This window comes from Phyllobates terribilis, unplaced genomic scaffold (genome assembly GCF_046119375.1).
Source record: "Phyllobates terribilis strain yellow unplaced genomic scaffold, ASM4611937v1 Scaffold_3__8_contigs__length_932513732, whole genome shotgun sequence".
Taxonomy (NCBI): Eukaryota; Metazoa; Chordata; class Amphibia; order Anura; family Dendrobatidae; genus Phyllobates; species Phyllobates terribilis.
In genome coordinates, this window is record NW_027362763.1 from 20,211,110 (window position 1) to 20,225,064 (window position 13,955).

At 44.6% G+C, this 13,955-nt stretch overlaps 1 protein-coding gene across 2 annotated transcripts in view; it reads right to left on the reverse strand.

Annotated features, from left to right (window-relative positions):
- Window positions 1-656: 656 nt before the first annotated feature.
- LOC141258709 (uncharacterized) overlaps window positions 657-13,955 on the reverse strand; it is a 67,391-nt gene continuing 54,092 nt past the window's right edge. The window contains exon 9 of one of the 2 annotated variants that reach the window (XM_073673731.1): window positions 657-1,820. In XM_073673731.1, the coding sequence (XP_073529832.1) occupies window positions 766-1,820 (1,055 nt within the window). In that variant the 3' untranslated portion in view covers window positions 657-765. The remainder of the gene's footprint in view (window positions 1,821-13,955) is intronic. The other variant, XM_073673732.1, reaches the window with a different exon arrangement.

Below are 13,955 nucleotides of genomic sequence, written 5' to 3' on the forward strand. Positions count from 1 at the left end.
AGGCGACATGGGGGGCAGCTGCTGCTATCTTCATCTGTGCGTCAGGAGTGGATCGCGAGCTAGCTCTGCCCAGAATGTATGTAATCCTTCACTGCATATGCTCCAGCATTCAGTATTGAACGCTGCATGCTCGCAGTGCCGGAGAAAAGGTCATAGTGCAGGTGCGACGGCACTAGTGCCCAGAGGGCCATCTCGGGCACACATGCCATAGGTTCCCCACCACTGTACTTAACTGTCAGGTTTTACAGTCAGTGTGTAGGATAGGACTGTTACATTAGAAGACATTTGTACATAAAGCACATGGCATGCTGCAATAAGACTATACTTTTCAGACCCTTGACTTAGGCCACGTTCACACATCAGTATTTGTAAGACAAAACCAGGAGTGGGAGAAAAATGCAGAAGTGGTGACACTCCCGATTTTGGCTTACAAATACTGATGTAAAATGCTGACCAATTACTGAACGTGTGAACGTGGCCTTACAATGAGCTCCATGTGGGCATTTTCCATAGATGTAAATATGACAGTGGGTTTGTTAAGGTGTATAATTGAAATTCACCCACACAGACCCAAGATCCAAGCAGAACCAAGCTAATCTACCCACGAAAATAAAACTCTTATTGACTAATATAAATCTGTAAATAAGTGACATTTATTTTGCCATTAAAGAATTTTGCACATTTTAAAAAACAATATGGTTTCTTCTATGTCTGAATTCTAAACATCTGATTTCCTTAAAAAATATTATTTTGATATAAACACGATTACAGTTTCACTCCTGTGTGACATCTTTCATGTGTAACCAGATGGGACCTGTTTGTAAAACACTTCCCACATTCTGAACATGAGTACGGCTTCTCTCCTGTGTGAATCCTCTCATGTCTAACAAGACATGATTTATTGGTAAAACATTTTCCACATTCTGCACATGAATACGGCTTCTCTCCTGTGTGACTTCTCTCATGTGTAACAAGACTGGATTTATTTGTAAAACCTTTCCCACACAGTGAACATGAATACGGTCTCTCCCCTGTGTGAATTCTCTCATGCGTTATACGACTTGATTTATCAGTAAAACATTTCTGACATTGTGAACATGAATACGGCTTCTCCCCAGTGTGAATTCTCTCATGTGTAGTAAGAGTGGATTTATCAGTAAAACATTTCCCACATTCGGAACATGAATACGGCTTCTCTCCTGTGTGAATTCTCTCATGTGCAAGAAGACTTGATTTACTTGTAAAACATTTCTCACAATGTGAACAGGAATACGGCTTCTCTCCTCTGTGAATTCTCTCATGTGTTGTAAGAGTTGATTTATCTGAAAAGCACTTCCCACATAGCAAACATGAAAATGGTTTCTCTCCAGTGTGAATTCTCTCATGTGTAATAAGATGCGATTTTCTTGTAAAACGTTTCCCACATCCAGAACATGAATACAGCTTCTCTCCTGTGTGAATTCTCTGATGTTTAATAAAACTGTATTTATTTGTAAAGTATTTCTCACATTCTTGACAGAAGAACGGCTTCTCTCCCATATGTGATTTTTGGTGTGTAGAAAGACTTGAGCTTTTCGCAAACTGCTTTCCACACTCCCCACACTGAAACCCTTTAATGCGGTCCTGACCGGTACTGTTGGCAACAATCTGCGATTGATCAGGTAAAGGTCCTTCTGGAGTAGGAGAACTATGAGAAACATCTGCACTGTGAGGTCCTTGGTGCATATTAAGGTTGAGGAGGTTTTCTTCTAATGAGTTTTGCACAATATCTTCATCTTCAGTTTTATAATTTAGTGATAACATGTTCTTAGTGGGATTTTCTGTAAGAATTAGAAGTGCATTTAGGTCTTATTTGTAAACTGCGAAAGTAGACAAATTGATTACATTCTTATTACGTTTAAAACACACAAAGTTTTTGTTACGCATTTTGTGCCATAGAAAAACCATAAAAACTGTCTGTACATTTCCAAATTCAGCTTGGTCTGATGCATGCTCAAAAAACCTGCATCAAACAGGGCCACAAACTGCAGGTGTCATTCCAGCCCTACAACACTTGTATAAGCGCTGTACTTTTCTTCTATATAATTGCTGTGCTGTTTGTGGACACAGCGCGACCGCATGTTGGCCGGAAGTCAGTGGGAGAGTATGAGATGCAGCACACTGAACAAAAGAGCCTAGACAGCACCGCCAAAAAATCATACATTGATCTAATGCCGCTGGACAAAAATCTATAACGGGAGATTCTGGAATCACCGGGCTCGGAGGATGTTCATTCAGTTGTTTAATGTTGTTGAAAAAAATCAGATCACAGACATGGCACAAAACTAAGGTAATTTCAAATGGCAACTTTAGGGCTTTAAGAAACACTAAAAGAAATCAAGATTAAAAATGTGGTACTCAGTAAGGGTAATTTTTTTCAGACCAAGCAGAGGGAAAAAAATATGGAATCACTCAATTCTGAGGGAAAAATTATGGAATCATGAAAAACAAACACACAAAAGAACACTCCAATACATCACTAGTATTTTGTAGCTTTAATAACAGCTTGCAGTCTCTGAGGCATGGACTTAATGAGTGACAAACAGTACTCTTCATCAACCTGGCTCCAACTTTCTCTGATTGCTTTTGCCAGATCAGCTTTGCAGGTTGGAGCCTTGTCATGGACCATTTTCTTCAACTTCCACCAAAGATTTTCAATTGGATTGAGATCCGGACAATTTGCAGGCCATGACATTGACCTTATGTGTCTTCTTTCAAGGAATGTTTTTACAGTGTTTGCTCTATGGCAGGATGCAATATCATCTTGAAAAATGATGTCATCATCCCCAAACATCCTTTCAATTGATGGGATAAGAAAACTGTCCAAAATATCAATGTAAACTTGGGCATTTATTGCAGATGTAATGGCAGCCATCTCCCCAGTGCCTTTACCTGACATGCAGCCCCATATCATCAATGACTGTGGAAATTTGCATGTTCTCTTCATGCAATCATCTTTATAAATCACATTGGAACTGCACCAAACAAAAGTTCCAGTATCATCACCTTGCCCAATGCAGATGCGCGATTCATCACTGAATATGACTTTCATCCAGTCATACACAGTCCACGATTGCTTTTCCTTAGCCCATTGTAACCTTGTTTTTTTCTGTTTAGGTGTTAATGATGGCTTATGTTTAGCTTTTCTGTATGTAAATCCCATTTCCTTTAGGCGGTTTCTTACAGTTCGGTCACAGACATTGACTCCAGTTTCCTCCCATTCGTTCCTCATTTGTTTTGTTGTGCATTTCCTGTTTTGGAGACATATTGCTTTAAGTTTCCGGTCTTGATGCTTTGATGTCTTCCTTGGTCTACCAGTATATTTGCCTTTAACAACCTTCCCAAGTTGTTTGTATTTGGTCCAGATTTTAGACACAGCTGACTGTGAACAACCAACATCTTTTGCAACATTGCGTGATAATTTACCTTCTTTTAAGAGTTTGATAATCCTCTCCTTTGTTTCAATTGACATCTCTCGTGTTGGAGCCATGAGTCATGTCAGTCCACTTGGTGCAACAGCTCTTCAAGGTGTGATTACTCCTTTTTAGATGCAGACTAACGAGCAGATCTAATTTGATGCATGTGTTAGTTTTGGAAATGAAAATTTACAGGGTGATTCCATAATTTTTTCCTCAGAATTGAGTGATTCCATAATTTTTTCCCTCTGCTTGGTCTGAAAAAAATTACCCTTACTGAGTACCACATTTTTAATCTTGATTTCTTTTAGTGTTTCTTAAAGCCCAAAAGTTGCCATTTGAAATGACTTTAGTTTTGTGCTATGTCTGTGATCTTTTTTCAACAACATTAAACAACTGAATGAACATCCTCCGAGCCCGGTGATTCCATAATTTTTGCCAGGGGTTGTAGACTGCGCAAGCGCGACACGCCTGTGCAGTCTGGCTCCAGACAGAAGACCGCATGGAGCCGTTACAGGTAAGAGGAGTGTATGGCGCCGGAGATCGCGGTATGCGCAGACACTGAACGCATACCACGATCTCAGGCACCATACTTTCATACTTACCTGACCGTGAGGAGCGTTGCCGTGGCGCCTCTCTTCGCCGGAGACCGGGCAGGAGTGAGGCGTTGGAATCGGCGCATGCGCATAGCGCTATCCGGCGCCATTTTAATGAAGACACATTTGTAGTGGTATGGGCATGCGCGTACTCCAGCACCACATTCCTCCCCTGGCAGAACAGGACGCAGCAGCGCTGGAGCACAGGAAAGAAAGGTGAGTATAAGTGTTTATTTTTTTGTATGCATGCAGCGTGATAGCGATGCATACCAGGATTGGGGGTGAGGGGTGCCATGCATACCAGAATAAGGGATGGGGTACCATGCATACCAGGATTGGGGGATGAGGGGTACCATACATACCAGGATTGGGGGATGAGGGGTGCCATGCATACTAGGATTGGGGGATGAGGGGTACCATACATACCAGGATTGGGGGGTGAGGGGTACCATACATACCAGGATTGGGGATTGGGGGGTGAGGGGTAAAATATATTCCAGGATTGGGGGATGAAGGGTGCCACACATACCAGGACTGGGGGATGAGGGGTACCAAGCATACCAGGATTGGGGGATGAGGGGTACCAAGCATACCAGGATTGGGGGATGAGGGGTACCAAGCATACCAGGATTGGGGGATGAGGGGTACCAAGCATACCAGGATTGGGGGATGAGGGGTACCAAGCATACCAGGATTGGGGGGTGAGGGGACCATGCATACCAGGATTGGGGGGTGAGGGGACCATGCATACCAGGATAGGAATGCGGGGTACCATGCATACCAGTATAGGGATGAGGGGTACCATGCATACCAGGATTCGGATGAGGGGGCCATGCATACTAGGATAGGAATGAGGGGTACCATGCATACCAGGATGAGAGATTAGGTGTCATGCATACCAGAATGAGGGGTACCATACATATCAGAATAGGGATGAGGGGTACCATGCATACCAGGATGAGGGATTGGGTGCCATGCATACCAGGATAGGAATGCGGGTTACCATGCATACCAGGATTGGGGGATGAGAAGGCCATACATACCAGGATTGGGGGATGAGAGGTGCCATACATACCAGAATAGGGATGAGGGGTACCATGCATACCAGGATGAGGGATGGGGTGCCATGCATACCAGGATTGGGGGGATGAGTGGTGACATGCATACCAGGATGAGATATGGGGTGCCATGCATACCAGGATTGGGATGAGGGGTGCAATGTATACCAGATTTGGAATGAGGGGTGCTATGCATACCAGGATTGGGGATGAGGGGTGCCATGTATACCAGGGTTCGGATGAGGGGCCATGCATACTAGGATAGGTATGAGGGGTACCATGTATACCAGGATGAGGGGTACCATGCATACCAGGATGAGAGATGGGGTGCCATGCATACCAGGATGAGGGGTACCATACATACCAGGATAGGGATGAGGGATGGGGTACCATGCATACCAGGATAGGGTTGAGGAGTGCCATGCATACCAGGATGGGGGATGAGGGGTGCCATGCCCATGCATAGCAGGATTGGGGGGGAGGTGTGCCATGCATACCAGGATTGGGGGTGAGGGGTGCCATGCATACCAGGATTGGAGGTGAGGGGTGCCATGCATACCAGGATTGGGGGTGAGGGGTGCCATGCATACCAGGATTGGGGGTCAGGGGTGCCATGCATACCAGGATTGGGGATGAGGGGGCCACACATACCAGGATTGGGGGTGAGGGGTGCCATGCATACCAGGAATGGGGGTGAGGGGTGCCATGCATACCAGGATAGGACGGTGAAGACAGGATGGGGGCAGCAGAAATACCAGGAGGGGGCAGCACATAACAGCATGGGAGACCATATACCAATAAAAATGCTCGACACCCTGGCGTAGAACTGGTTCAATAGCTAGTATATACAGTACAGACCAAAAATTTGGACACACCTTCTCATTTAAAGATTTTTCTGTATTTTCATGACTATGAAAATTGTACATTCACACTGAAGGCATCAAAACTATGAATTACCACATGTGGAATTATATACTTAACAAAAAAGTGTGAAACCACTGAAAATATGTCTTATATTCTAGGTTCTTCAAAGTAGCCACCTTTTGCTTTGATGACTGCTTTGCACACTCTTGGCATTCAAAGCAAAAGGTGGCTACTTTGAAGAACCTAGAATATAAGACATATTTTCAGTTGTTTCACACTTTTTTGTTAAGTATGTAATTCCACATGTGTTAATTCATAGTTTTGATGCCTTCAGTGTGAATGTACAATTTTCATAGTCATGAAAATACAGAAAAATCTTTAAATGAGGTGTGTCCAAACTTTTGGTCTGTACTGTGTATAACTGAACATGAGGTTCTTAGTTTAACATTCTGAGCAGACTGTATGAAGCCCACCGCCACGTCACGGTGAATCACTCAGTGGGTCCCTAACTTTTATTGCCTTAAAGGAGTGGCATCGTGCGCTAACCACTGCCGCAGCAACAATGCACCAGTAGGGCGGGTGGCCTGGTGACTCACAGCACCCATGCTGGAAGACTGAGTTCCCATGTCTCCAGACCGCACCGCCCCACAAGCACAAAACCACAGCAACTATGGCTGCCACACAATGAAAGGAGCATTGAAACTCACCTTTCTCAAGTTCTCAAATGAGAGCAAAATAGGATGGACCTCCTCTGCCATCTCCTAATGATAATCCCCCGTGCCAGTCTGATCAGAATGTTTGACATGAACGAGCAAGAGATTTGATGTGGGAAGTGAAGGAAAGATCTAAATCGAGTATGACCCCAAGACAGCGGGCTTGTTGCTGGGGAGTAATGGTTGAGCCACAAACGGAAATGGCAATATCCGGCACAGGTAGGTTAGTGGAGGGAGGGAAGACGAGGAGTTCAGTTTTTGACAGATTCAGTTTTAGACAGAGGGAGGACATAATGTTAGACACGGCAGAAAGACAATCACTGGTCTTTTGTAGTAATGCAGGGGTGATGTCCGGAGCAGAGGTGTATAATTGGGTGTCATCAGCATAGAGATGGTACTGAAAACCGAATCTGCTGATTGCCCAATAGGAGCAGTGTATAAGGAGAAAAGAAGGGGGCCTAGGACTGAGCCCTGAGGACCCCGACAGTAAGAGGAAGGAGAGAGGAGGAGGAGCCGGCGAAAGACACAGAGAAGGAGCGGTCAGAGAGGTAGGAGGAGAACCAGGAGAGAACAGTGTCCTTGAGGCCGATAGTTCGGAGCATAGTGAGGAGGAGCTGGTGATCCACAGTGTCGAATGCAGCAGAGATCCAGGAGATCAGCAGGGAGCAGTGACCATTAGATTTAGCTGTTAGTAGATCATTAGAGATTTTAGTGAGGGCAGTTTCAGTAGAATGTAAAGAGCGGAAACCAGATTATAAAGGGTCAAGAAAAGAGTTGTCTGAGAGATAGCGGATTAGACGGGAATGGACCAGGCGTTCCAGGAGTTTAGAGATAAAGGGAAGATTGGAAACAGGTCTGTAGTTGGCCGTGCAGTTCTGGTCGAGGGATGGTTTTTTAAGTAATGGTTGTATGCTGGCGTGTTTAAAAGAAGAGGGAAAGATACCAGATGAGAGGGAGAGGTTGAAAAATGTTAGTTAGGTGAGTGGTGACAGCTGGAGGAAGGGACTGAAGGCGATGTGAGGGAATAGGGTCACTGGTGCAGGTGGTAGGGCGAGAAGATGCAAGGAGCCTGGTCACTTCTTCCGTGACTGGATTGAAATCAGAAAGTGAACAAGATACAATGTGGCGGGGGAGAGCATGCATAACGTTTGGGGATTGGGAGAAAATTTCCTGTCGGATATGGTCATTTTTTTCTTTGAAATAGTTAGCCAGATCGTCAGCGCTGAGGTCGGTGGTCGGGGCCTCTCCTGTTTGATTGAGGAGAGAATGAAACGTGTCAAAGAGTCGTTTAGGATTATTGGAAAGTGAGATGATGAGGTTGTTAAAGTAGGTTTGTTTGGAGAGGTGAAGGGCAGAGTTATATGTTTTCAGCATGATTATAATGGAGGATTTTTGGAGGTGCGGTCCATTCTCTTTTCATCATAAAGTATGAGATGCAGGACACACGCTTCTTTATTTTCAGGTAACATTTTTTCCAAACCTTACATTTCCTTGTTACAGTTGTGACTGCTCACGCTATGACTATTCTTCTGCGAACTAGTGAGGTTTCTCCCCATCTTCCTCTATTGTTAATTAAAATGTAACTCATTAACTATGGCTTAAACAACAAACACCAACACCAGAGACTCAATGACTCAATGGTGGGTGAGACGACAGCGGAAGCGCCATTATAGGCGAAAGATACAAGGAAATAGGTCTATAAAAATCCAAGGGATAATTAGAAAAGTACAGAAGACAGATTGTAAGGACCGGAGTGCCAAAATTCAGCAATTTCCTAACAGAAAAGAGTAAGGCCACGGCCCCACTATCAGTATTCGGTCAGTATTTTCTCAGGAGTGGGAACCAAAACCAGGTGAGGAACAAATACTGATAGTGGGGCCGTGGGTTAAAGGTTAAAGTAGCAAGGAGGGCACTCAACATGCACAGCGGAGGGGCGCTGCACAGATGCTTAGTCACTGGTTTTAATTCATTTTCACGGGTTGTCAATGAAATAGAATAGGAATCCGGCGGTGAATATCGGATAATAAACATTTATTTCAGACAATGGCTTTCCACAGTGAGCCCCTCCCTTAAATCCATTAATACTATATGGAGGTTACACGCCTTTTATACCCGGAAAAGAACCCGCGCGCTCAGGGTCTAAACTGACCCCGACCTAGAAACACTGTAATCATGGGTAGGACGGTGGCTCAGTGGTTAGCACTATATCCGGTGGCTCAGTGGTTAGCACTGTAGCATTGCAGCAATGGGTCCTGTGTTCCAACCCCACCAAGAACAACATCTGTAAGGAGTCTGTATGTTCTCCCGTGTTAGCGTGCGTTTCCCCCCACACTCCAAAGACTGATAGGGAAATTAGATTGTGAGCCCCAATGGGGACAGAGCCCATAACGTCTGTATAGTGCTGTGGAATTAATAGATCAATAGAAGTGAGTAAAAAAAATAATAAGACCAGTGGGCAGAGACCGGCTCTTCATTCTCTGTCCACCAAGAACAGCGTCGTCTTAAGGGCCAGGGCTCAAACACCGAACATAAAAATGCAACAATCTACTTAAAGCAGATACAATATGTACGAACACAAGTAAATATATTACAAATATGAGTGGATATATTGGAAACAATGAATATATATGCAAGTCAAAACTATCGGGGAACTCCACCAGAGATAATCATGTGACATGTAGCCCCACCACATAAAAATCGCCTTGTACCATAAAGAATGCTCATGAGTTACTGGAGTGCTGAAATACCCTGCTCAAAAAAATACAGGGACCCCTGAAATAAGCCCTCCTAGATCTGAATGAATGAAATCTCCTCATTGAATACTTTGTTCTGTACAAAGCTGAATGTGCTGACAACAAAATCACACAAAAATCATCAATGGAAATCACATTTATTAACCCATGGAGGCCTGGATTTGGAGTCATCGCCAAAATTAAAGTGGAAAAAGCCTTACTTACCGGTAATGGGATTTTTCAGAGCCCATGACCGCACCACGAGAGAGAGGATCCGCCCATCATGGACAGGAAACCTACAGGTTAAAAAGGGCGGCTCCTCTCTCCCGCCTCAGTTTAGTTAACAGAGCATGAGAGGACCGCCAAGGTTAATAACAACAACACAAAATCATTTTAAGCCAATTACTTTAAGTAACTTCCCCCAAAGGTGCAAAAAAGAAGAAACAACTCTACGGGAGTGCAATAACACCACCACTGTAGGGAGGGAATAAAAGGGTGCTGTCATGGGCTTCGAAAAATCCCGTTACCGGTAAGTAACTAAGGCTTTATTCATACTCCCATGACAGCACCACGAGAGAATTACAGAGACGAAAGGAGATTAGGGAGGGACCACAGCTTGAAGCACCCTTCTCCCAAAGGTGAGATCAGAAGAGTCACCCAAGTCCAATCTATAATGCCTATAGAAGGTGGAGGGAGAAGTCCAGGTGGCAGCCTTACATATGTCCTCGATGGAAACCCCCGTCTTCTCGGCCCAGGAAGTCGCTCTGGTGGAGTGTGCTCTCAACCCTTCCGGTACTTCCCTATCCCCCGAGGAGTAAGCGAGGGAGATGGCCTCTCTAATCCACCTTGCGATTGTGGATTTTGAAGCTTTACAACCTTTTCTGGGCCCCTGATGGCACATAAATAGGGAACTATCTTTCCTAAATTTGTGTGAAACCTCCAAATATTTAAGCACGCACCTCCTAACATCTAATGTATGTAGTTTCTCCTCTTTCTGATTCTTAGGGGGGAAACAAAAGGTTGGAAGATTTACCTCTTGAGTTCTATGAAACCGCGAGACTACTTTTGGGAGAAAAGCTGGATCAGGCTTTAACACAATTCTATCATCCATAATTTGGGTAAATGGAGGGGATATAGAAAAGGCCTGTATGTCACTTACTCTTCTGGCCGAAGTCAGGGCCACTAACAAGGCTGTTTTAAGAAATATAATTTTATGAGTGGCTGAATCTAGAGGTTAAAAAGGGGGGTTAGTTAAGGCATTTAAGACTAGGTTTAGATCCCAGGGAGAGGGTTTGGATTTAATGATAGGTCTACACCTGAAAGAGGCCTTTATAAACCGTGCTACCCAATAATTTGCTGCTATATCAGATGCAAATAAGGCCCCTAAAGCCGACACCTGTACCTTCAAGGTACTAGTGGTTAGACCCTGTTCTAACCCCCGTTGTAGGAACTCTAGTATCTTCCCAATAGGGATCCCATCCTCCAGCTTGAATTCTGTAAAAGATAGGAATTTTCTCCAAGTTCTAGCATAGATGCGGGTAGTAACGGGCTTTCTGCTACATAGGAGATTGTTTACCAAATTTGAGGAAAACCCTTTGCTGGCTAACAGTGTCCTCTCAAATGCCATGCCGTCAAATGGAGATTTGGGGCTGGAGGATGGGAAACTGGGCCCTGATTAAGAAGGTCCGGGATTTCTGGAAGGGATCCAGGGGTCTGATATTGACATCCTGCGGAGACAAGAGAACCATGGCCTCTTGGGCCAAAAAGGGCATATGAGGATCACTCTGGCTTCGTCTGTCCTGATCTTTCTTAGGACTGACGGAAGCAGGACCATAGGAGGGAAGGCGTACGCCAAAGGAAACTCCCAGGGTATCATGAGGGCATCCACCGCCAGGGGCTTTTCTCTGGGGTCTAGAGAACAAAATGCTGTCACTTTCCAGTTGGACTTCGTTGCAAACAAGTCCACTGCTGGAAGACCCCACATTGCCACAATCCTGGAGAATACTCGAGGGTTCAAGGACCATTCTCCTTCCTTTAGGGAATTGTGGCTGAGAAAATCTGCCCTGATGTTTTCTTTTCCCCTTAGATGCACCGCAGAAAGGGAGAGAAAATGATCTTCTGCTTTTTGAAGAAGTCTGTCTGCCACTCTCATTAAGTCCTTTGAACGGGTCCCCCCTTGATGGTTTATATACGCTACTGAGACTTGATTGTCCGAGAGTATATGGACATCCTGGCCCTGTAAATATACAAGGAACCCATTGAGCGCATAATCAACCGCCAAAAGTTCCTTAACATTTGAGGAAAACCGTACTTCATTTTCTGACCAGGTTCCCTGAATTGAGCCGTTTTCAAAATGAGCTCCCCAACCTGTAGCACTCGCATCTGTAGTTAAAACTGCCGTAGGTTTATTTTCCCAAGGGACTCCCCTAGAAAGATTAGTGAAAACTAACCACCAGCGAAGGGATTGTAAGGAGCGAGGGCCCAAGGTAAACTCCCGGTCTAGATGACCATCTAGGAGTGAATCGTTATACAAGACATCCCATTGAAGAGCCCTTGAATGAAATTAGGACCAGCGTACCGCCGAAAAACTTGAGGTCAGGGTCCCCAATAAGGACATAGCTTTGCGCAGTGTCATAGAGGGACTATCTATACAGTGTTTCACTAGTCCCTGAATTTTCATAATTTTCTCATCTGATAAATGACATAACTGCTTGTCTTGAATCTAAAATGACCCCCAGGAACTGTTGGGCTTTTTGTGGAATCAATCTAGATTTTTCTAAATTTAGGAACCAACCTAGTGTTTGTAGGATAGAAATTGTTACCTGAAGGTGGGCTTCGCATTGTGCAAAGGAGTCCCCCACTATCAGGAAATCATCGAGGTACGGGATTATTAAAATATCTTTTTCTCTTATGTGGGCCATCACTTCCGCCACCAGTTTAGTAAAAACTCTTGGGGCTATAGCTAATCCAAAGGGAAGGGTGGTGTGCTGGTAGTGTTTTATCACCCCTTTAATTTTTGGCTAATCTTAAATACTTTTGATAATCGCTATGAATGGGGACATGGTAGTAAGCGTCTTTCAGATCCAGGACAACCATAAAACAGTGGGGAAAAAGCAATTTTATTATTGTTTTTAACGATTCCATTTTGAAGGTGTCTATTCTAAGAAACCTATTTAAGGATTTTAAATTTATGATAGTCCTGAAACACCCATCCGGCTTGGGAATCAAGAAGAGCGAGGAGTAGAATCCGTCTCCCTCTTCTGTTTTCGGAACCTCAATCAAGACGTTTTTCTTTGTTAGGTCTTGTATTTCCGATATGAGGGCAGCCTGCCGCTCTGGGGAGGAACTTTGCGACCCTTTTCCTCGAATTTCTCCTGTTCTCTAAAGAATCGCCTACGGACAAACTTCTTTCTCCGAAAGGATTTTTTATAAGAGGGTAGAGGTACAGATGGAAAGCCCTTCTTAGGATTCTCCTGCTTTTTCCAACAGATCATCCATAGTCTGGCCGAAAAGATATTCACCCTCACAAGGAATTGTACAGAGTCTAGACTTTGTTTGTACATCTCTCGGCCAGCATTTTAGTCAAAGGGCTCGCCGAGCAGCATTTGAAAGAGCTGACGATTTTGCTGCTAGTCTGACTGAGTCCGCAGATGCGTCAGCAAGAAAGGCCGCTGCACCCTGGACTAGGGGGAGAGAAGAAATGATCTCCTTCTTGGGGACACCTTCTTTCAATTGGTTGTCCAGCTGTTCAAGCCAGACCATCAGGGCCCTGGATGTGCAGGTGGCAGCCACTGCTGGTTTCAGGGCTCCTGTAGAGGTCTCCCAGGTACCTTTTAAAAAGGTATCTGCTCGTCTGTCCAGGGGATCTCTTAAAGGTCCCATGTCGTCGTAGGGGAGGGAAGCCTTTTTTGAAGCTTTGGCAATGGCTACATCAAGCCTTGGCGCCTTTGACCAGGAGGGGCATGCGGAATCGTCAAACGAATATCTCCTTTTGAAAGAGGGAGGGATGCTGCCCTTTCTGTCCGGCTTCTGCCACTCTCTTTCAATAAGATCCTTAATTTTTGTGTTCATGGGAAAGGATCTTTTCTTTCTTTGACCTAAACCTCCAAACATAACATCCTCCAGGGACTTCTCCGGTCTAGCGTCCACAATGCCCATAGTAGAACGGACAGCTTTCACTAAGGCATCAACCTCATTTAAAGGGAAACATTGTCTCTCAGATTCGCCATCAGAGGAGGATATGGAAGAGGAAGAAATGTCCGAGATGTGGGAGTCTGAACCCGGTCGAGGGTCCTGAGGGGAATGCCTGACCTCAGAATTCTCACGCAAGGCTTTGCCTACTTCTTCTTTAATTAAGGTTTTAAGGCCTAAAGAAAACCCCGGGATCTCTTCTACCATCACCTTGTCAATACAAGGCTGGCACAATTTTTTAGTATATGCATCAGGGAGCGGGCTGCTACATAGGGCACATTCTTTATGCCTAGATTTAAACGCACATTTCTTGCTCTGAAAAAAAAATTCCATAGACAAAGAAGAA